The sequence below is a fragment of the Helianthus annuus genome, chromosome 6, assembly GCF_002127325.2.
Source record: "Helianthus annuus cultivar XRQ/B chromosome 6, HanXRQr2.0-SUNRISE, whole genome shotgun sequence".
Lineage (NCBI taxonomy): Eukaryota > Viridiplantae > Streptophyta > Magnoliopsida > Asterales > Asteraceae > Helianthus > Helianthus annuus.
The window spans coordinates 12,411,929-12,437,747 of NC_035438.2; the positions used below are offsets into that span (position 1 = coordinate 12,411,929).

General features: G+C 35.5%; 1 protein-coding gene across 1 annotated transcript; it reads left to right on the plus strand.

Moving 5' to 3' along the window:
- The first annotated feature begins 16,310 nt into the window (after positions 1-16,310).
- LOC110864740 (pectinesterase 2) lies at positions 16,311-18,614 on the plus strand. The gene is made up of 2 exons (XM_022113867.2): positions 16,311-17,223; positions 17,797-18,614. The coding sequence occupies exons 1-2, from the start codon at positions 16,353-16,355 to the stop codon at positions 18,480-18,482; spliced, it is 1,557 nt and encodes a 518-aa protein (XP_021969559.1). The 5' UTR covers positions 16,311-16,352; the 3' UTR covers positions 18,483-18,614.
- The last annotated feature ends 7,205 nt before the right edge of the window (positions 18,615-25,819 follow it).

Below are 25,819 nucleotides of genomic sequence, written 5' to 3' on the forward strand. Positions count from 1 at the left end.
GGCTCGAGCGGAAGCGGAACAAACACACATACACACTAGCAGAAAATAAAGAACACAAGAATTTACGTGGTTCGGTCAAGGTGACCTACGTCCACGGGTTGCAACTAGGGTTTTACTTTTATTAGATGCTCACAACTGTTTTCAGAATGATACAGACTACAGTTACATAATAGGTATTTATAGAACAAGATTAGGGTTTCCTACTTGGTCAACAAGTTAACTAAGTGGGCCTAATAACTAGGGCCGGCTAACCCTAATTAGGGCCGGCTACCCTAAAGCCTACGAACCCAACACGTACACACAAAGTTTGTTTGATAATGTAACGGTTGTTAGGGATGGTTGTTGTTAATGGAGGTGATGAAAACATTTGGCGATGACGGTGGTGGTGGTGGTGGTGGTGATGATGATGGTGGGTGGTGGCCGATTGTAATAATAAAGAAACCACAAAGGCGCATATTGCAAGAAGACAATGGTAGTTTGGCCTTTTCACCCAAGTTCTAATGGATATTGTTGACGGCATGGAGGCAAATCATAACATATGGAAAAAACGTGAAGGCAAAGCCAAAAGTTTTTGTAAAAGGGAGGCAAAATGAAATCTAACCCAAACCACAGGGATGCAAATTGTACTTACCTCTAATAATATATATAAGAACATAGATACACACAATACACGGATCCGAGGTTATTGCGACGAGCCTTTTAGTGACTACAAGTTGTTGTTGGCATAGATAGAGTGGCAACGACCTGTCGTCGTGACAAGCTAGACCAAAATTTTAGGTTTTCTAACCTTGTTAAGACGACCTGTAGTATGTTACCCGAGATTCGTGAAAACCGTTTGCGACGACATTGTTTGCAACGAACCGTTGTCGCGATAGGCTATAGCAACACCATATGCGCCTGTAGAGAAGACACCTTTCGTCCCCGACTGTTGTAATGACATATACTAATATATGTTCTTGGATTTGATGAAAATTAAGTGGGAAACTTCCTGTTCCTAGCGTTGTAGTCAATTTTGGACCAGACAGTATAGATGCAACTAGCCAAAATTTGACTTTCTCCCAATAGTAACAGTTTATATGTTGTACATGCAAGCACACGTACACTACAAGGAATTAATATTGCTGTTTCTAGACGTTGAGGCTTCAACGGTTTAATCCATTAAATACCTATCTATACTCGTTAAACTCTAGAAACCTAATTATTTCCTCACCAAAATCAATAAATTATAAAATGTATATTCCAACATAAATCGTTTTGTAAGGAAGGACATGATGGATCCCAATAAAATGTGACGTTTTTTCGTGGAGAGCGGAAATGGGCAGAATTCCCACCGCGGATGCTTTACGAATGAGAGGGATTTCGGTTGGTGATGGCTTGTGCCCTCTTTGCCGGTCGGAGGAGGAGACTTCTGTCCACCTGTTCACTTCTTGTCTGGTTGCTTCGGTTCTATGGCAGAAGGTGAGTTCCTGGTGCCGTATGCCCCCTATTTTCGCTTTCTCGGTCCGTGACTTGCTGGATGTTCACAATACTGGTTCTCACAAGGCTGAAGCAAAGAAGAGGATTCAGGGCATCATTCGGGTAGCCTGTTGGAGTATTTGGTTGGCGCGTAACAATGCTATTTTTTCGGGAAAAGAGGTTAAGGTAGAAGAGATATTTAGCGAGGTTAGATCTTTGGGATTTTTATGGTATAAACATAGAATCAGGAACAACCCGATCTCGTGGTCGGATTGGTGTAATTTTGTAATTATTTAGTGTTGTTTTGGTTCCCGGCTCGGTCTTCGAGCTCGGGTGTTTTGTGAATGAAGTTAACCTTTCAAAAAAAATGTATGTATTTTACCAATTAACTAGTAGGGTTTAGGGTGTTAAATATTTCAAAATATACTATTAAAAGATTAATTTAATTTTCTAATGGCTTAAATATTTAAAATAAATAAGCCACTAACCCGCGCCATATATATAATCATTCCACTCGCAATGTTAAAATCCTGAAATTAATCCAGTAACTTGAGTTGCTTTTGGGTTTATATCTCGTACCAAATCAAACTTATATGTAAGGTTAAATTATCTGTCATTGTTAAGTTGTCTTAAAATACGAAGATGATGTCTACATATATGAGACTTCGATGGTTTTTGCTAAAATAATAATACATAGGACGTGTTAACATCATATCTTAATTCCCTACCAACTTTTAAATATTAAATTAAAAAGACATGCAAAAGGCGACTTTCATACCATAATAATTTAGTTTTTTTATCCAAATGATTTTTTTTATATACCAACGCGTTTAGCATTGCGTGCCCACCATAAATTCCTACGTAACAAGGTCAACTAGCTTAATGCTTTATACACACACTAAGAATAGACGGTATGGTTGAGGATCATTCTTGGAGGATGACTTGCCACGTAAGCGTCACATAAAATGAGTGTGAGGAAGGGGCAAAGTGGATGAAACTAAGGAAATGAGAGATAAGCCTAAAATATAAACATATGAGTTGTATGTATAATATGTGTGTGTGAGAAGAAGAAGGTGGGGGTTTTGTCATGTAGCGAACGTCCCCAACTTCCACACCCCGACGATTGAGGAGACGACGTCCCGGGCGGGACGATGTGCAGGGCAACGACGGGCCGCGACGGGCTGGGGACGGTCCTATACTGTCTAGCCTAAGACATATGTAGTGGGAGAGGAAGATAATGTCCCCATCCTTGGGTGTTTTGCGCTATGTGGTGGTCCAGTCACCATGTGGACGTTATGGGACATTATGTTAAAAGGAGTGTAGTGGGGCTTGAAATTTTTGCAATGATTAGATATCCTAACAGAATTAAATAAAAAATAAAACAAAAACCATAAAAAATGCTATTGGCAGTTTAAAAAAGCAAGCTCCTCCATTTTTTTTTTCAAAAAAAAAAAAACGCCTATGGGGACGGTCATGGGCGTGGTTGGGCCTTTTTTTGGGGAAAAAACGCCAAAAACCCCCACTACGGGTGTTAGGCGCGGGAATTTGGTTACTATCATTTCGATTCGTTATGGTGTCATATCGGATTATCGGAATGATATGGTACCAACACGTAATATAACAATCTAATGATAAAACCAAAAAATAAAGTCATGATATGGCCAAAAGAATAACAAACATGTGTTTGCCTCGATTGATGTAGTATTGGTTGTAATGTTTCGTCGGAATCGACGTAGTACCGACATTGTTGGGGCGGTATCAGTTTAGTTAATCACGGTACCAGTATAGTACCGGCATCGTTATAGCTTACAAGATAAAAAAAAGATACTCCATTTCGAATACAACTACGTTTTCAACGAAACCGAAACCATTAAACGTATACCGATACCGCTATTGAGGTTTTGCAGACAGTCACACCCCCAAAATCCACCATGCGGAGTATCACCGCTTGGAGGTGTGACATGACCAGGATCGAGCCACCAATCATATTGAACAACATAATTAAGTAAATAAAACCAAACACAATACGATTGGTGACCAAAAGGAAGTAAACTGATTTTAGGTTAGCAGCGGAAGCATAAAACATAAGTTCAAAACATAAGTCCATAGTTCATAAGTTTAAAGTCCAAAAGTAGGTTTAATAAGTTCATAAAGTTTATTCATTAAGTACTGGACATATCAGTTCGCATCCCACAACGACCACCTCCATATGCAAGCTCCATAGCATCTAATGACCTGCAAAGCATGTAATAACGAGTCAACAACAAAGTTGAGTGAGTTCACGGTTGGTTGTCCATTTTAGAGTTGTTTCCAAAAACATAGTTTAATCTCATTCGGCTATCCAGCCGTGGGGGTTACCCCATAGTTCGAAAACGCTTATTAGTTAACCATCCCATGTCCACCTTCCCTGGCTATCCAGCCCGGCACTTTGGCCGTGGGGAGCTACCCCAGTATTTTAAACTACCAGACTCGTTTATCATATCGACTACTAACAAAAATCAATTGTGCCCTAGCGTCGGTGTTCTATCACCACCGACGTGCCATAGTCCATTAGTACACGCCCGTCCGACTGGCACGGTGTGAGGTTTGTTAAACCTAATAGCGCTATTAACTAATGACCCGCTCGCCATAGCCTCGGCGATTAAGTCGATACAAAAAGGGAGGGACTTCGCTGATAGAGTTCTAGTCCAGTAAGTCTAATACGTCCCAACAGGACGAGGAATTTACATTCCTGAACACGTCTCAAGGACGAGGAATTCACATTCCTGAACGCGTCCCAAAGGACGAGGAATCCCTATTCCTGTACCCATTCCCATTCCCACCGGGAAATTACCATGCTTTGTAGAAAAGTGTGAACTCACCTCGGTTTGCTCGGTTAGATTCTCAAATATCGCTAACAGTCAAGGTCGGTCAATCACGTCCTAGTATGATTTACAGTTAGTCATTTAGTGTCTTACAAATAGAGCACAAAGTTCCTACACGTATCTATCACATAGCATGCATTACTTTAACTGTTTATGCCCGTATATATATACTTCCCATCCATTCCCCACTCATAAGCATACATACAATAGTGCACATAACACATATAACATGTTAGATCATTCACAGATAGCATACTCGACATTTAGACACGCAAGTCACAACTTATGTCAATTCAGCATTAACATTCAAAACCGGCTGTTTTCGGACATTTTAATAAAATAGTTAACTTATTCCAAAAATTCCCAATTTTTTTACAGAATGCCTTAAACGTTCCAAATTTTGTTGTGTAAAAATATCGGGGTCCGGTTCATTACCAATATTTTATAAAAATTCATTTTCCGGACTGAATTTAGATTTATATTTTTCTGACCACAGTCCACGAGATAATTTATTTAAAATTCATCGAGCGTCCGATTTACGAAATTCCAGTGGGGTAATTACAAATACATCGATGATCAACTATGGTATAAATTTCGTGATCAGACTCCACACAGATTACAAGTTATAACAGAAAACAAGACGCGCTTTTTCAGCAGAAAAATTGCAGCTCTAGCTGCTGTTACGAAAAGACGCTTTTAAAATAGTAAACGGAGTCCAAAAATTACGATTCCGGTGCCATTAGAACCGTATTTCATAATAACACGTTTTAGAGTCAAAATATCAGTTTTTCATAGTGTTTACAACCTGTTTACAGCCAACTGAAGTTGGCTGTAAAACTTGGACAGATTCTGTTTTCATTCTTTAACTTACTAACTTGTGTTCAATTGATTCCGTTAACATGTTTAGTGATTATAACAACATGAAACATCAATATTACCCAGCAAAACATCAGATAATCAACCAATAATCACAACCACACAAGATCTACATGATTTACACACATATCTTCTCTTTATCCACACTTTAACACATTATGTTCAACACTTGTTCATGAGCTTTAAGGTTTCTTAACTTTTTATCATTCTAACATCTATTAACCACTTAAATAACATAAAGAATGATCGGATCTAAGTTCTTACCACTAGCTCAAGGCTAGGGAAGTTCGAGTGTAGAAAAGTGGTGGTTAATAGCAAATGGAGAAGGTCCTTCCACTTCCGAACGCACCGAGCTTCGTTGTAGGACCTCTTGCACCTTTGGGTGAGTGTAGATTGCTTGAAAGATGATGTGAGGGTGGTGGTATGGTGGTGGTTGTTTGCCGCCAAAACAAAGGAAGAAGGAGAAGGGAGAGAAGTGGTGTTGAATGTGTGGATGGTGAAATGAGGCTTATGCTCACAAGACTACTCTTATAACCATTTCATGTGTTCATCCATTGTGTAAAGTGTCATAGATGGGGGAACATGATCCAATATAATAATCAAATAAAATCTATGGTGGGGCCACCATGTTGGATGGTCATAGGTGGGGGGGGGGGGTCTAGATGTAGGTTGTAACTAGTTAGTTTAATCATAGTTGAAATCTAAGTGTATTGGTTAGGGTATTAGTTACTAGATATTTATGTAGTGTGTGTTATGATATTCGGGGACCATAACTAATTCAGAAAAATAAAAGCAATGTCTCTGGTAATATTTTAGTGTTCCGGGTAATGTCCGGTTTTTCGGTTTGATACTGTTCCGTTAAAGTGCTTAATTAATCCGTAAAGTGTCATACATATATATTTTTGTAACGTTTTTAATTTTCAACACTCAGGAAAGCATAACAGACTATTTAGTAACTTTTCTGTATACTATTAGTATGTTAACATACACATGTAAGTATAACACAGATATCAGAAAGCAGTTAAATGATTCAGCACAGTCATTAAGCACTTTAATTTTCATTAATAAGTTGTACGGAATACATGGAATTTTGAGGGTTGTCACATTCTTCCCCTGTTAAGAAAATTTCGTCCCGAAATTTAGCACGTGGTTACTGAGGAAGCTAGTTATGTTGCGTTATTTTCCTGGTTTTCCTGGGGTGTCACACAGACGACATCGGTTTGGTTCATCACTGTAAATAACCAAAAAAAATCAGTTATAATTAACTCTTTAGATTTTGAACAAACTTTTAACGAGACGTACATAAAAATAAGAACGTTACAACAATGTATTCATATTTTTGATAGATATGATAACATGTACGTTTGTACTTCGATCTTAAGATGTACATAAAACATAGTCACATTGCAATAATATGGTCGGAACTTTATAAAACATCATATCTTAAGAATCATAAGAGAAAAATAGAATATAATTAAAAATATTTATACGAATAAAATAAAAAAAAGTGAAAATATAAAATTATTATTCCACTATTTATTAGCTTCGTAATTTACTATTATATAACACAAATCAATTTCACAAAATTTTTATCTCAAGATGCACATAAAACATAGACACTTTCAATGACATGTTCTGAACTTTATAATATCATATCTTAAAAGCCAATGAGAAAATATGATATAACTAAATTATTGATACTAATAAAATAAAAGTGAAAATATAAATTATTATTTTACTGGTTTATTAGCTACGTAATTTACTGTTTATATAATATATACAAACCTGTGTGTGCTGAACAACTTTAAAAAACGTGTAGAAGAAATTAATTTGATGAAAAAGTGTGTTCACTAATCTAACACATGAATAATGTATTTAAATGTGTTTTGCATTCTGAGAGCTTTGCAACGAACTAAACCACATCTAAAATAAAGCTAAAATAAACGAGATATCAATATTCGAAGTTGAGTTGTAGAAACACCAAAAGCTGTGAAAACTTGGATGAGAATAGATTAAACGTGTCCTGCATAGGGGAGGGACAAAATTTGAAGTGCTCTATAAGAGGGAACACTCCTTGTATATTATTTCCCTTAGTAGGGGACACACGTGGGACCCGAAAGTGTGCGACACACTTGCACTTGTATGTGTACTCATACGTGATGTGCGCGTTGGACACAATGTGGCACCTTAACGGAATACTCTATGATTCACACACTCACATCACATGGAGTGTGCTCCAGTTGAGCATGCGCATTGCAGCTTAGTACTGGTGAATTAATGCAAGTCACCTTCGATTTTATGAGAATATAAAGTGAACCTTTAGGTTCATTTTACAACCTAAACATTAGAATTTAACATCCATAATTAAACCTTTTCTTCCTGAAATATTAGAGAATAAGTAATAAGCAATACGTTCTAGCTTTATCTTCTTCTTCCACAAAACAAAACACTATTAACCTAGTAAGCCATCTCTCACAATACATAGTGCTTTGGGAGTTGTACAGTATGTTGTTAAGGGCCCGTATTGAACATAGATCCTCAACCACAACCGTCAACAATAGTTTGTTCGTTCTTACAGCCAAAGGATCATACAATAAGGAGCGCTTGAAGCTCTTCTAAAGACACTAGGGTAACTCATATATTTACATATTTTCTTTATGGTTATTCATTAATTACCTTTTTTTTTACAGCAAATTTGGATCACTGACGGACCAATGGAGTATCATCGTGCCACCAGCGGAACCACCCGATTATATCCATCTCTACTAGGCATGACGTCTATACACCAATTCAGGAGGAAACCCAATAAATATAGGAAAAACCCCCTTGTGGGAATCGACTAAGGGAATGTTAGAAGCCTAATAGTCCGATGGTTGTTGATGTCTGTAAGTTGAGCCTAACTTTTACATGTTTGATACATTTTGACACATAGGTTCGTATGTGCATCAAACTAATTTAATTGGTGATGAGTTCATATGAAAATCACCAAATATATATTAAACATCTAACTCGTTGATGAAAGCTTGTAATCCATTGTGAATACACTACAATATCAAATTCACCGATTAAAACATGTTTTCAATACTACATACACCATAGTTGCTTTTTAATTTTACCGATGGTGTATTTACTAGTGTATATCATAAATCTGATTAACTAAATTCTTTTGCATACATATAATAATGATGGTTGAAAGCATTAGTTACCAAACATAATAAATAATTAAAAAATAAAACCCCACAAATAATATTAAAAAGGATTATGATTTATGTACGTTTTTTGAAGAGAAAAGATGATTCTAAAAATCGAGTTAATGTAGGAACTCGGTTCACTTTTTATTAAAATATATTACAAAATATATAATAACGAGACTATCGTTATTTGTGGGAAACTATTCTAGTACAATACCGGTTACATAAACTAAGTAAATAAAAGTAATATACAATTTAATTGTACCAATCTTGATCCAAGTCGATGTCTTTAGAAGAACTGCAACCGCACCTTCTTGTACGAAACTCCGCTGCAAGACAAGCAAAATATGGTTGACGCTTTTGGTTGAGGCACGTGTTCGACACGCTTCCGTTAAAACAGATTCCGCGCCTCCTCTCAGACGGTCTGTCTCCCAGGGTACAACAACCGGAACAGTATGTGTACTGCCGGAGATGGCACTCACGCCTGAGATCACACCGGGTATCAGGGTGTTTAGAATTGTTGATGGAAATATGAAGTTGTGAATAATTTAGAGAATGCTCTTCTCTAAAATCTCATAAGATGTAGAGATTGCTCTTGAGTATCTTTTCCTTATCCTCAAATGAATAAACAATATTCATTTTATAAAGAGATACATCAAGACTCATTCAACCCCTTAATGTTTGTCATAAACAAGGTCATTAATCTTGTAATTAACAAGATAATTAATCTTGTAATAACAAGAGTTTAAACTCTAAATTAATGGATATTAAGTGGTAGTAAAAACAAAACCGCCATTCAACTTATGGCACCAGTGGAAACCGTCTAACATTAACTCTCTAGTAAGTAGACTGGTTTGAACGGTCTAGTGCGCATGCAGGCGCGCCTTAGTTGAGCCTACACTACGCTTCCGCGGAGACACACCTTTTTTCACCACGCGCTAATTGGATGCCACTACGCATACCAGGACGCCACCTGGTTATGTGTCATCCATATTCGTGCGCCACTTGCAGTCTTCGCCATAGCCAATGACGTGCGCCATGCGCCATGCCAAGGCATCCACCTACGCCACCCAAGGGTGCGCTATAAGCGGACCCGCCATGTATCTGACCACGCGCTCATGGGCAAAAATACAAAGGCGGCGTGCGAAGTTCAAAACGCACCACATTGGGCTTATAGCCCACATCACGCGCGCATATGTGCAGGTGCGGTGCACCCTTTGGTCCCCACTAGTGTTTGCCTTCAAGGAGTGCTCCTCCTTATATACCACTTTAAGTTTTGTCATTCCACCTATGTGGGACAAGGTGACAAATCTCAATCCATTTTTCTCATCTTTGTTTGTTCCAAACATACAACTTCAAGCTTCGATATCTCATTCATCTTAGCTCTATTTGGACATAGTTTGAACACAAACCCATAAATAATTATTTATACAACACATATATAAATATTATTGATGTCCAAAATATTTAGTGAAAAACTCATTTTCACTAAATTTCCAACAATCCCCCACATGAATGGAGATCGATGAAAACACCCAAAATTCCCCGATAAAACCTCGACAGTCGAGTATTGCAGGATAGGTAGGTTTTGCCTTTGAACCTTCCTTTGTGAAGCATACTTAGTCTACTAGGGTTTTGTAGACGTGATGTCCTTGAACAACCCCCCATTTGTGTAAACGACAATATACATTCACACAATACTTTCCCTAGCCGGGCCATCCCCTCACTATCGTGTCCTATAATGGTCATGGAACACTTTCCTGGTTCTGCGGGAGCTCTAGGAATTATGCCCTAATTCCATTCGAAGCGACCACACTTCTCTCCAACATAGGTGATTTCCCTTTAAATCATTAAAAGCATTATGGTTTACTATATGATTTACACAAATCATAAAACCACATATTATGCTTAACCTCACAACAATGTCACTGAATATTATAGGAATGGACTAGGACGTATTTAAACACCCTTTTATAGTTTTAGGGGGATATATAAACATATATATTAGCTACGCCCCCACAGTGACTACCCATCGGTTCATGATTAAGTTGGCCTATTGAACCTAGATCTTGGGATCTCCAGTCAACTAGGTTAGGTTTCCCTCATGTCCCTTTTTCCATGGCTTTAGTCCCATTCCACAACCTGATCTCTTATCAACCCACTGGTTGTTGGATCCAAAATTATCTTTGACTTCGCTAAGTCACCAACGATAATTTAAATTGCGATCAGTTGTTCTAACGTGTTGTTGACTCACTAGTCACTTTTGCCTTATAACTCGTGATCTCAACCTAGATCCAGTTATGTACCTTGTCTTAGAATGACATGAAACTCAATTCATGGCTGGACACGTTTTCACCATGCCTTTGGTGTGTCATGACTGACATCTTACTAGATTTTGAATCTAACCAATTGGCATTCGAGTCCAATCTACTCGATTGACTCCATATAACCATTGTGTACTCCACTTGGTCATGCATTTGCAATATATGCAAGTCACCCCCACATTTAAGTGTAACTGGATAGCATCCAAATGGGGTGATGAAAGGTTCTCCCTTTCATTTCGAGTTTGAGAAAACTTCTCAACTACTATTTCCACATTCAAATGCAAGTCACCCCCACATTTAAGTGTAATTGGATAACATCCAAATGGGGTGATGAAAGGTTCTCCCTTTCATTTCGAGTTTGAGAAAACTTCTCAACTACCATTTCTTCATACCCTAAAGGGTTTGTTTCTTAAATGGTTCCTCCCCCCCACATTGCTTGCATTTTAATGAAGTTATATTTATAGTTTTGTTTATCACAAAATTCGTTCTTGTGGCATCACATATTTTGAATGTTTAAAGTTAATTTAATCTCCGTCGAGCATATAAATTAACAAGTATTAGTCTAGCATGCTTTAGACCACAATACTCTAGCATGTGAACAGAAGATGCATCATTCTGAATCTTCACAGCCTTCAGAGATAACACACTATCTCTTTCGAACATTCGTTTCTTAGTTTAGACACAATAATGAAATTTATTTCACCATTCCAAAACCATCGGTTTTTAGGAAGGCCTCAAAACCATAGTTAACTCCATCCATTAGGATCATAACTCGTTTGCCTTTTTATCTCCAAGGCTTCACCATTGACTTCCTAAAGACTTAAACATAAGTCTTAATCCAAGTCACTTTGATGAAAAATCTTTGTATAAAATCACTTGAGTCTTGAGATATTGCCAATTAGATTGACTCTCAACAACAAAGCATTCACGTATGCCTATAGTGATATATACATTTACATTGTTGTTTCATTAATACCATGTATTGGGATACTCTCCCAAATTGAGGACCAAGCCTCCACATAGTTTAAACAACATTGATGGTGGTAGAAGCATCTACAAGTCCATCACTATTGTAAATTTCCGTTAATAAATTTGCTAAATTTATTAAAATCATTTACAATGATAACATATATTTCTTTCATATGTTATATTCTTTGAAAACTTACATGTGCATTTCCATGTTGATGCTCCCAACTTAGATGACATATCTTGTTTTCGTGCATTTCATCTCAAACCATGCACCACGTTTCTCACGAACTCGTTATACGTTTGATGTTTGATGTTTGATTTGTGACTTATTACATAAGTCATGATCACAACCCGCTCGTTGTGTCCGTGTAAATTAATTTTTACACTTTGTACCAAAATGTGTATCCTTTTGACAACTTATTAGTAGTCAAAATAACGGATACACCAATGATATCTAAACATCAAATCCCAAAGTGTTATTATTTTCAACACACTTTAGAACGAAATAAACGCACTTACATCGTTCTGTCATGTTTTAAGGTACTCCCTCAATGGAACACGTATAACTTGTTTCGTCTTGAAACTCTAAACTTGAATAATCACAAGTTGTCCAAAAAATATAAAGTTGTTTACAATTAACTACTCGCAAGTAATTGAGCAACTTATTATATTTATAACAACATCGAGTTGTTTTTCCCAAATAGTCTATCCGAGACTATTATATGGTTGAAGACGTTATACTTCTCGTGGAAGTATCGAATCACTTATACTTTGCAAAGACATGTTTTATTCGTTCAAAACATTTCTCATTTTTGCAAGTGTTTTAATATTAAACTATATATTTACGTTTTGATTACAAATCAAGACAATAAACCTTATAATAGTTTAATAAATAAAATAATTTCAAACTCGCTCGTTTGAAAATAAAACGAATACACATCGTTTTAATAAATGGTTTATCATATTCAAACCATTTCTAACCGATGTTAGATAATAACGATTACCAATCGTTAAAATGAGTGGTTTGTATGATAACCAATTCTAATATGCTAATTAGAATTTAAATGTTTAACAAACATTCAAAATATTCGGTTTTTATAAAGTAAACCGGTTCTAACGCGCTCGTTAGAAATAAAACGAATACAATTATTCACTTTTAGTTTAAATGGACATTTTCTAACACGCTCGTTAGAAATGAACACAAATCTTTTCTAACACGCTCGTTAGAAAATATATAAAACGATTACAAATCATCTTAAATAGTTTATCATAGTTAACCCGGTTCTAACCCGCTCGTTAGAAATTAACGATTGCAAATCGTTAAAATAGTTGGTTATAAGATAAACTAATTCTAATACGCTCATTAGAAAATTAAACGATTATTTATTGTCATAAGCCGCTTTGGTTTATATAAAATAAAATAAACAACTATCAAACTCTTTAAATCGTTTCTAACACGATCGTTAAAAGTAATCGATTACAAAATTTGTTTCGAAGTTTATAAAAAATATAAACTATTTCTAACACGCTCATTAGAAATAAACAAATAAAAATCGTTTAAACGTATGTGGAAAAAATCCGTTTCTAACTCGCTCATTAGAAATTAAATAGTTTAGACAAAACCGTTACAAGGTTTATTATCCAAAATAACTGTCTCCAACACGCCCGTCGGTAATTATTTGAAATAATAATATTTTCTAACACGCTCGTTAGAAAATCTAAACGTATATTTTCTAGCACGCTCGTTAGAAAATCTAATCGTCTTTTAACAAGTTAGTTTTACACAATCATCGTATCTAACACGCTCATTAGATATAAAAGATATTAAAACTTATTATTCTATAAAATTCTAACACGCTCGTTAGAGATAAAAAGTTTTAATCTTGTTATTCTTTCAACATCAACATTTATTTCTAACACGCTCGTTAGAAAATATTAAAACTTGTTATTTTATAAAATAATTACTTTCTAATGTGCTAATTAGAAAATCAATATATTTCAAGACAATTGAAACCAAAATTAATATACCAATTAAAGTTTCTAACCGTTTTAAAACAAAGTGTAAGAATACATAAATGTTTTAAAACTTGTAATTTTTTCTAAATAATTATTTTCTAATACACTCATTAGAAAATATATGTATTTCAAAACATTTGAAACCACTATTATTTTACCAAATTACATCTAACATTCTCCTTAGAGAATTTCCATGGTTCATACACATTTTATGGGCTTACAAAAATTACCAATTTCTAATTCGCTCATTAGAAAAATTAGTATTCCAACCATTCGAAATACATATTAATTTTTGTATAAAGTTCGTGTTATCTAAACATGAACCAAACCCATTATCTTCTTGAATCGAATTGTACGGTTTTATAACACGGTATTCGGATTAAAGATTGTACTCCAATCATCAAAATTAATCCGACTCATTGTACTAAATAAATACTTCCCAAAATATTTATAAGATTTTAGCAAAAAAAAAAAAATTTTAACTTTCGTGAACCTAAATTCTCGTAGAGAAGGGATTTAAGATTGTAGCAACAATCTTCACGAAAGTCTATTTTAAGATTGTAGGAATTCGGTTCACTTTTTATTAAAATATATTACAAAATATATAATAACGAGACTATCGTTATTTGTGGGAAACTATTCTAGTACAATACCGGTTACATAAACTAAGTAAATAAAAGTAATATACAATTTAATTGTACCAATCTTGATCCAAGTCGATGTCTTTAGAAGAACTGCAACCGCACCTTCTTGTACGAAACTCTGCTGCAAGACAAGCAAAATATGGTTGACGCTTTTGGTTGAGGCACGTGTTCGACACGCTTCCGTTAAAACAGATTCCGCGCCTCCTCTCAGACGGTCTGTCTCCCAGGGTACAACAACCGGAACAGTATGTGTACTGCCGGAGATGGCACTCACGCCTGAGATCACACCGGGTATCAGGGTGTTTAGAATTGTTGATGGAAATATGAAGTTGTGAATAATTTAGAGAATGCTCTTCTCTAAAATCTCATAAGATGTAGAGATTGCTCTTGAGTATCTTTTCCTTATCCTCAAATGAATAAACAATATTCATTTTATAAAGAGATACATCAAGACTCATTCAACCCCTTAATGTTTGTCATAAACAAGGTCATTAATCTTGTAATTAACAAGATAATTAATCTTGTAATAACAAGAGTTTAAACTCTAAATTAATGGATATTAAGTGGTAGTAAAAACAAAACCGCCATTCAACTTATGGCACCAGTGGAAACCGTCTAACATTAACTCTCTAGTAAGTAGACTGGTTTGAACGGTCTAGTGCGCATGCAGGCGCGCCTTAGTTGAGCCTACACTACGCTTCCGCGGAGACACACCTTTTTTCACCACGCGCTAATTGGATGCCACTACGCATACCAGGACGCCACCTGGTTATGTGTCATCCATATTCGTGCGCCACTTGCAGTCTTCGCCATAGCCAATGACGTGCGCCATGCGCCATGCCAAGGCATCCACCTACGCCACCCAAGGGTGCGCTATAAGCGGACCCGCCATGTATCTGACCACGCGCTCATGGGCAAAAATACAAAGGCGGCGTGCGAAGTTCAAAACGCACCACATTGGGCTTATAGCCCACATCACGCGCGCATATGTGCAGGTGCGGTGCACCCTTTGGTCCCCACTAGTGTTTGCCTTCAAGGAGTGCTCCTCCTTATATACCACTTTAAGTTTTGTCATTCCACCTATGTGGGACAAGGTGACAAATCTCAATCCATTTTTCTCATCTTTGTTTGTTCCAAACATACAACTTCAAGCTTCGATATCTCATTCATCTTAGCTCTATTTGGACATAGTTTGAACACAAACCCATAAATAATTATTTATACAACACATATATAAATATTATTGATGTCCAAAATATTTAGTGAAAAACTCATTTTCACTAAATTTCCAACAGTTAAGACTTAGCTTGCTTATTTAAAAGCGTAATTTTTTTTAAACGTAAAATCTATTTTATAGACATCCTATAATATCGTTATTACAAACTGTGTAAAAAAAATAAAATTAATAAAATTATTACAAGTATTACAATACTATCATGCCTTATTTTCACAAATATACTAATTGAAATTTTACATCAACAAAATAATACTTTTCTATATATTACTCTGGTCATAATCATGATGCGTGAGAAAAATGCCTTTTTTTTTCTATCAACCGTATTACTTCTATTTATAAAACTCTTTGATAAGAAATAATATAAATATGTTGTAATCGATTCAATCTTATCCGTTTAGTCTTCTAAATCCAACTTTATATTATAAAAAATAAAAAATAAATTCTATGTGTAGTACGTTGAAAAAACACCAACTCTATAAGCAGAAATATTTTTTTTTTCTAAAATGTAATCAATAAACAAGATGTACATCTTATAATGCATGACACAACTTAATATTTTTAAATTAATAAAAGAACAATTGGTTGGAGAAAGGGAATAAACATACAGCTTAATAAACAAACTATTTAGAATTGGGTATGTACATACACAAATAGAAACTGGTGTGTTGGTGCCTCCCTATTGTTGAATTTTTGATTCCTATAAAAGGTAGCCAATAGCATGCCATAACCCACACAATCCTAATTTTCTTCTTTCTCATCTTTCTTAAGCTTCTAAGATGAAAATATTTTTATTTTTAACAACTTTCGTTGTGGGTGCTTTCCTTTCCGGGGTGACTGGCTACACCAAGTCCGAGGTCACATCTTGGTGCAGCCAGACACCGCACCCACAACCTTGTGAGCATTTCTTGGGCACTAACTCAAACCACGGTTCGATCAAGCAAAAGCCCGACTTTGTGAAAGCCTTGTTAAAGGTCACGTTACAACGTGCCGAATACGCAGGGTCCCACACTCAAAAGCTCGGCCCAAAATGCCGCAACAAGCGTGAGAAGGCGGCTTGGGCCGACTGCTTAGAGCTTTACGAAGACACCATCATGAGGATCAACAAAACCGTTGATCCTTACAAAAAGTGTAGCCAGGTCGACATGCAGACCTGGCTTAGCACTGCACTCACGAATCTCGAGACATGCAAGGCGGGGTTCGAAGAGTTAGGTGTAAGCGACTACGTGTGGCCGTTGATGAACAATAATGTGTCCTCTTTGATTAGCAACACTTTAGCAATGAACAAAGGTGGGAATAATTCATCATATGGTGCATCTAGTCATGATCAGAAATCTGGATTTCCGGGTTGGATGAAGCCGGGTGATAGGAAGCTATTGCAGTCATCAAATCCTCAAGCCAACGTTGTGGTGGCTCAAGATGGTTCGGGTAACTACAAGACGATTGCAGCCGCCATAGCTGCCGCGGCAAAAAGATCAGGAAACGGGAGATATGTGATTCGTGTTAAGGCGGGTGTTTACAAGGAGAATATTGAAATTGGTAAAAAGTTGAAGAACATAATGCTAGTAGGAGATGGTATTGGAAAAACTATATTAACTGGTAGCAAAAGTGTTGGAGGGGGCACCACCACCTTTAAATCAGCCACTCTCGGTAAGCTGAATACAAATTTTTATAAATTTTTGAAGACTACATGGCTATATTTTGCTGCTAGATTTCTTGTCACTGAATCTTTTATTTGCCAACTTTTCATTTTCAAAATGGAATTTATTTAAAAAACGAAGTAAGAAGTTTATCGTCGCTAAATTCGTTGGCAACACAGTTGGTCACTAATTCTTTTGCTGACATGGCGTGGCTCTTCATTTATGAAAAAATAAAAAGAAATTGATTAAAAATATATAATATGAAAAAATAAATAGAAATTGATTAAAAAATAAATAATTGACTGGTTAAAAAAAACTAAACCACTTTTATAATATTTTTAAATACAAACGTAACTGTTGAAAAAAAAATAAAACCTAGAAAAAGCACGGTAAAATGGATACATAATTAATGATTGCGGCAATATATTCAAAAAAATCAGTTGGGTCATTTTCGACTTTAGTTATTAATTAGCGACGACTTTACAATTTATGTCGCTAAGATGCCAATATTATTTGACTTTATCATGCACTATTTTCAAACGTTAAATATCAAATAATAACAATTTTTTCTCATTAATTTCAGCCGTTGTCGGAGATGGATTTATCGGCCGAGGTTTCACCGTCAGAAACACCGCGGGCCCACAAAACCACCAAGCCGTGGCGCTACGCAGCGGCTCTGACCTTTCGGTCTTCTACCAATGCAGCTTTGAGGGTTACCAAGACACATTATACGTCCACTCAAACCGACAGTTTTACCGCGAATGTGACATATACGGCACAGTTGATTTTATTTTCGGCAACGCAGCCGTAGTAATTCAAAATTGCAACATTTACGCCCGTAAGCCGCCAAACAAGACCAACACGTTGACCGCTCAAGGCCGAACCGATCAAAACCAAAACACGGGCATTTCAATCCACAACAGCCGTATCACCGCGGCTTCTGACCTAAAAGGCGTGTCGGGAGTTAAAACATACCTCGGGAGACCGTGGAAGCAATACTCGAGGACGGTTTTTCTCAAATCGAGCCTCGATAGCTTGATCGATCCTGCAGGGTGGATGCCGTGGAGTGGCAACTTCGCGCTTAATACTTTATATTATGGTGAGTATATGAACACTGGGCCGGGTGCATCAACCGCGAAAAGGGTTAACTGGAAAGGTTATCATGTCATCACTAGCAGCGCCGAGGCGGCGAAGTTCACCGTCGGGAACTTTATTGCCGGTGGTTCGTGGTTGCCGGCAACTAATGTGCCTTTTACTTCTGGTCTCTAATTCAATTGTTTATATGTTGTAACTTTTTTTTTTAATTTCTTCTTTACTGATTTGTTGTCAAGTTTCTTGAATTGTTGTATTGATGATTATTTGAATATACTTTGAGGTTAATAATAACCAACTTTGTGCCGATTCTAGGGGTTTAATTGTTTTGGAAGTAATCTATATGAAAGAATATGCTTAAGAAGTTGAATACTTTGCTAGTAGTTTCGGAAAACAAGCATGCACAATTGGGACGGAAATTTTTTATTACATATAACCTAAAAGAATTATAATGGAAAAATTACTAAAGTAGCCAGTTTGATCAAAGATATTATTAAAATAGCTATAAATTTTCTTAAATTACTCCTTAACCATAGTGTGACACGTAGCTAAATGGCGTAGGAGAAAGGTTTTGTAGCTTGATAATGGCGCAGGGCGGCATGAGAGCGTTGCGCATGGGGGTGTTTAGCGCAGCGCAGTGTATGGCGTAGGGTTGAGGAAAATGAAGAGTCATTTGTGCAGGAGAAGTGTACGTGCTGCGCCATATGGCACAGGACACTGGTCCATAGCCATTTTGGTAATTTAGAAAAGCCAAAGTTTAAATTGTTACCTATGGTGGTTAACAAGGCAAATGCCGTGATTTTCCCTTTTATAGTCCAAAGAGGATATCCTAGTGATACAATGATGCATTTCACAAGCAAAACTTATAAGTTTAAATTTTACTAAACTTTTTTTTTTTTTTTTTTTTTTTTTTTTGAAACGTAAAAAAATTGGTCTTTTTGTACATTAAGAATAATTAAAAGTATAGTTTTTCTAATAGAAAGTCAGATAAAGCTTATGTATATTGTTAGTAAAAGATGCATGTACTTGAATTGAGACATATACCTTATTCTATGTTGTGTCATAAAGCTTTTCTACTCCTTGTATAAAAATTAATTTTCAAAGTATTCTTGTTGATTTAAATAAGATGGAACCGTACCACATAATCGTATGTGGTTTTAGTCGTGCCCTTATAATGGGTTGCATGTATTATTCTAATCACAACACATTAATATACCCTTTCGTGGTTCGACCCTCGACTACCATTAACTCATAGTTTGAGGTAATTAGGGCATATAAATATTATCTTTGACCGGAGCGCGATACCCGGATCAAATTTTGACGTCGTCCATAAACTAAACGCACTGTACCTAGTAACGTTTAGACACACAATTATGATTGAGCTAAACACATCATCGTAGCAAGTTACTAAGCACCGTTGAAAAATTATAAAGTATATTAAAAAGGTTTGTGATGACTGATTTTTTTCCTTGATCAAACTTATAAGCTTTTGCTGTTATTAAAATATAAATTGAAAAATCATATACGATGATTGAACTAAAAGAAGATTCATACCTTAAGGGTTAAGGGTAATGTTCCCAATTGAGCTGTTATTATGGTTTGTTTTCTAAATCCATAAAGAGAAGATTCTTTGCCTTTGTATTTCTTAGTTTTATTGATTAAAACTAATATTTTATAAATATATGTAATGTTTTAACAACTAATACTAAAAGGTGAAAAGAAAAAGGGGAAATGATTAATGGAATAAAAACACGGCAAATTTCTACATCTTTTTTTATGTATGTCAAAAGTATCACAATTTTTTATTAAATTATTTTAAGATTAAATTGCATTTTTCGTCCTTTATGTTTTATGTTAGAATGTTTGACTCCCACTCTACCCATTATTTCCTGTGGCATCCAGATGAAGGGCGAATACGGGTAGTGTCGGTTCGTCTTGGATGGGAGGCGAGATTTTACCGATTATTTCACTGTCGTGCCTTCGGGCGGGTGGAGGTCGGGTTTCCGCGCATCTGGGAGATCCAAGGGGCTGGCGGAGGTCGAGTAGTCGACCTTGGCCACAACATCCGGTGTCACGGTAGTTGGCACGTCGTTCCTTGCCGTTCAAAAAAAAATGGAACCACCTTATTAAATGACATTCCCTCAATTAAAACTCGAAGATCAAACGAACTAACCTTTCATCTTCAAATGATCAAACCCAAAATTCAGAAGATCAAACCCAAAAATCAAATGATTAAAGCAGTTTACACACAATGAGCGAAGGATTCTACATACAAGAGAGTTTAGATCAGTTTGATGTTGATAAAATATATGGTAAGTATTCAATAGTGAATTAGTTCTTAAAATTTGAATTTTTAAGATCAGTCAAAAGTCGAAATTTTTCTAATGCAGAAGTATATACTACTCTCTTTACTGCAAGGTTGCATCATGCTGGCTCATTTACGACTTCTCTAGGCAAAACATACATCAATGATAAAGATAATTTCATTGATATACTAGACAGTGACAAGTTTTCTGTACACAAGATGGATCTTGGTATGATAATGTTAGGTTATGCTGAATGATCAACTATCCACCATTATATTTTAACCTCGTGGACAGAATTTAGATAGTGCTCTTTGTAGCCAAGCTTGTGATGCAGATGTATTGGAACTGTTAAATAATGTCCCTGAACAAAATGCAAAATATAGAATTAAAAAACATGTTGTTAGAATTAGAAGTCTGATTAAAATTGTAAAGGATGATAAAACATGGGTTAAGGCAATCTATCAAGGGGAAATGCCAAACTTTAAAGTAAAAGAAGATAGTGCACAAGTCATTAAAGACTCTCAGGGTTTATTAGAAGTCAAAGGCAAAGATAAGGGTCAACAGAAAAAGAAGGGCAAAGATGAGGGGCTAAAAGAGAATAAAATAAAACACGATAAAGTTAATGTAGGTGGGAGAGAGGAAAAGGCAAATTCCCACCAATATCAAAGTCCATGGGTTATTTTAATATCAAAAGACGGGGAAAGTGAAACATGGATCGTGAAGACATTGATCATAAATGCTTGCAAAGTAGAAACATTTATGCTTGCACTTCAACATTTCTGTCTAGACAAATGTTGGAACAGATCAAAGAAAATCCTGGCATACCAGTCAAAGCTATACAAGAACAGCTCCAAAGGAGGTATGAGTTGAATATGTCTCAAATGAAAACATACAAGGACAAAATCAATGCAAAGAAACAGGTGCAAGGAGATTACAAGTCTCAGTATACTTTGCTAAGGTCATATGTTGATGAATAGTTGAATATAAACCCAAGGTCAACAGTCAAGATAGACGTCGAACTTATCAAAAAATTAACAGATAACACCAAATTTTGTTGGTGCAGTTGTCTGTCGACTTCATCTTCGTTCGAGTCTTAGGTTAGGATTGTTTGTACAGTGCACGGAAATCAGAAAGTTGATTTCACATATATGGACATGTCACTATGTGGGAAATCACATGGTCAGATGTCACTATGTGGGAAATCACATGTTATGATTTCGCTCATAAGGCATTAGATAGGAGTTTCGCTCATGTGAACATGGTGATTTCGCTCATGTGGACATGTACATTGGAGCGAAATCAGGAGCCTTATATATAGGGTCTCTTGAGCGAAATCACATAAGGAATGTACGTATTCCATACCGAAGTGCTGCCGGTGTGAAGATTGAGCTGTAATCGTTGTCATATCAATACATTCAGTAGATTAAGTGAAGAATCAGCTTTTCCTAGCTTTGTTTCTTGTTTTCCGCACCTGAAACAGAGTAGAACACCTCTGAATGACTCATACGGGTCAGATCGCGATCCTACAAATTTTTTAAAAGGATATATGTATGCTTAGGAGCTTCGAAACATGGATTTAAGGTCATAGGAAGGGACATGTTGGGTTTGGATAGAGCTTTCATGAAGGGTCCTTACCCTGGTCAGATCTTATCTGCTGTTGGTGCTGCCCAAACAACAATATCTACCCTGTAGCTTATGAAATCGTGGAGGCAGAGAATCTTAGCTCTTGGACCTAGTTTCGTGAATGTTTAGAGGAAGAGTTGGGATTAGGCAGGAACTCAAACTTCACTTTCACCAGTGATAGACAAAAGATATGTGTATTGTCTTATATTTAATAATTATTTTGATTACAAAGTATAATGTCTAAGTATGTTTTCTGAATGAAATTGACTACGCAGGGTATTCTAGCTGCCACACAAAATCTATTCCCATGTGCTGAACACATATTTTGTTTGAGCCACATTCATGAAAATATGAAGTCGTCTTTCAAGGGTTAACTTTATAAGGAAAAAAAATATGGAAGGCAACTTTATGTACAATCGTTGTTGTGTTCCAAGAAACAATGGATGTGTTGAAGGTATTTAACAAAGATGCTCATTTGGGGTTGTCAATAATACCACCTCAACATTAGACACTATCACACTTTTCAGGTAGTTAACAAAGATACTCATTTTGGTGTTTTGTAATGATATGTTAACAATATCAGGTTTAATTTGAACACGTAGGGCTATGTCTAATATGTTATTGAATAATATGTGTAGGACATTTAACAACAAAATTATAGATGGCAGACAAGCCAATCATATCAACACTAGAGTATGTAAGGGAATATCTGATGAGGAGGATTATCACCATTGTAAAGGTCCAAGAAAGAACAAAAGACTGCTTACACCTCATGCCCAAGAGATTTTGGAGACTATATCAAACAAGAAGCAACAAGAAACTCTATGCAGTGGAATAAGGGTGATCAGTATCAGGTTAGTGGAAAGAATCAATGTGTGGTGCATATGGATAAGAAGTTTTGTTCATGCATAGCATGAGAGATTACGGGTATACCTTGTAGACATGTTGTGGCTACTATCTGGTGCATGGAAACTAATGGGAAACAAGTTGTCCTTTTAGAAAGTCAGTTTTATCCATTGTATAGGTTAGATACGTGGAAACAAGTTTATAACTGCAAGGTTAACCCAATCAATGACAGATCTATGTGGCCAAAGTCACATGTTACTACTAATTTGAAACCACCAAGACATCACAAACAAGCAGGAGGATCAAAGAAAGCCAGGAGGAAGTCTGCAGTTGAAATGAAGGATCCGACAAAAGGGAGGAAGTTGTCAAAGAAGAATGCAATCCACACGTGAGGGAATTGCAAAGGGATGAACCACAATAGGACATCATGTTCAAAAGCAGTTGTTGATGATGGGGTCAGGGTTAAGAAATTAAGTGGTGGTGGTGGGAAATGCAAATGGAAGCAGGTTATAGAGGGTGGGAAAGACAGGGCAACAAAGAAATGCAAGAAGGCTTAATCTGTTGGGTGCAACTTTTGTTTTGAAACCATGGTTCAAATTTTAGGTCCTTTAAATTTTATGTAATTTGGTACTTGTTTTGAAACCATGGTTCAGTTTAATGTTTATGTTTGTGTATGGTACTTGTTTAGGGTATGTCTAACAGTTTAAGTTTAATGCTTATGTCTATGTATGGTACTTCTTCAGGGTCTTTAAAATAGTTTATGGTGCTTATGTTAAAAACGGTTAATGGTGTTATGAATTAATATTTATTTATTGTGTGACTATCCACTTGTGTTTATCATTATATTATGACTCCTCATGTACTTAACTCCCATCTCTTCATGTACTTAATTCTTATCTTGTAAGCCTATAAATAGAGGTATATGTGATCCATATTTTACATCAATAAGAAATCTATCTTCCATTCTCTCATTCTTCTCTATACATTGCTAGTAGGTCGTTGTTTCACAACACGTTATCAACACGAATTGCTTTTGAAGTTGGATTGTATCAACACAAGACGCCATGTCGTATCAACGTTGGCGAAAGAGATAAAAGACAAAATTGTTGATCTGGTATGAAAACCCTTAAATGTTTTAATTTTATTTCCTCTTTTCTCATCGATTGTTGATATGATAAAACTTGAAAATTGACTTACGCTTTTCTTGATATTTTTTTGTTAGTTATGATTTAAGATTAAAATCATCATGATCAATATTGACATCATCCTTATTTAACCAGGATCATAATGTTTGCGTTGATCATATTGTAGAAAGCTAGAAAGTCTATTAATATAATGCATCTAAAAATCTTCACAAAGTGATAGAGACGATATTATTTGTGTTATATTTACGTCCACTGTGTTATTCATATTGTTAATTGTTATGTAATTTGCATGATGTAAGTGAACTATATGAAGTGTTGAGGTGTTATTATTCATGCATGCTACTTGAAACATAAAGCGACACTTACATAAATGTGATACATTACTATGAACAATGATACATGCATACACACTAATCACAAACATATTTTCAAAAAACCTTCTGTAAAAATATAATGACACCAAAACTCTAAGCGTAACATCGTTTACATTAACATATTCCTATGTATACCTCATTAAATTTACATAAATAGTCTTTTATTGTTGTTCTAAATTTTATACAACGAATTACGTTACTGGGGTTTCAAAGAGACATTACAAATTCTAAATCATTATTTGCTTTTAATTTACAAAATTTTATTGATTTTGGGATGATGTTTTGTGAAATCGCCGATAAATGATCCACAAGGTTACTGAGAAATTTTCAATATATTAATATATAAATTTAATTTTGATTTGGTGAATGGATGTAACTATTATTATGGTTATGAGTTTTGATTGGTCTATTATTAGTTTTTGTTATTAGTATTTATACAATGTATGATGAATTACCAAATAGAATTTGTATTAAAAGGTGATGTCTAATAGTTCTGTTTGAAGATAATCATTAGTGCAATTCTGTTAATGAATTTACAATAATACACATGTTTATATGATAATATGTTATAATATGTCAACTACTTAGTTAACTTTGTTGTATATCATTGTTATTGCAATTGTATAAGCCTTTTAGTTGCTATCAGATATTTAAATATGTGATTTGATTCTATGAAATATTAGTGTGGTAAAAGATATTATTTGCAAGTTAACATGACACTAAAATTCTCAAGATGCCTGTTATATTTTCTTGAGCAACAAAATTTATTAGTATAAGAAAGCTCATTTACAAGTAATAAAGATTCATATGTTATTATATGATCGAGAAAATTGATAGTGACATTTGTTTATGTTTTAAACTATAGTGACAAATATGTGTATATATGATATACTTGTGATTGGCTATATCATGTTATATTTATGCAAAAATTACGTACATTTTATTGCAAGTGATAAAAAGATATATATCTTATTTATAAAGTTTTTCTATAACTTGTTTTCAACTACGATATGTTATAACGTAGTGTATTATGTAAATTGACTCTACATTATACCTAGATTTTATATGCCATCATGCATCATGTAAATATTGTTGAATAAAACAACAAAAACCAAATTTATGGTTTATATGCTATCATAAAAAAAGTATAAATATGCTTAAATATGACATCAGAATTGTCATACTCTCTGAATCTGATTATTAATTTATAAAAGGTCATA

Excerpts from the sequence above, each read along its gene's own strand:
- LOC110864740 (XM_022113867.2), top strand. The coding sequence starts at position 16,353 with ATGAAAATATTTTTATTTTTAACAACTTTCGTTGTGGGTGCTTTCCTT. Across the intron at positions 17,224-17,796 it reads CTTTAAATCAGCCACTCTCG|CCGTTGTCGGAGATGGATTT; the intron begins GTAAGCTGAATA and ends CATTAATTTCAG.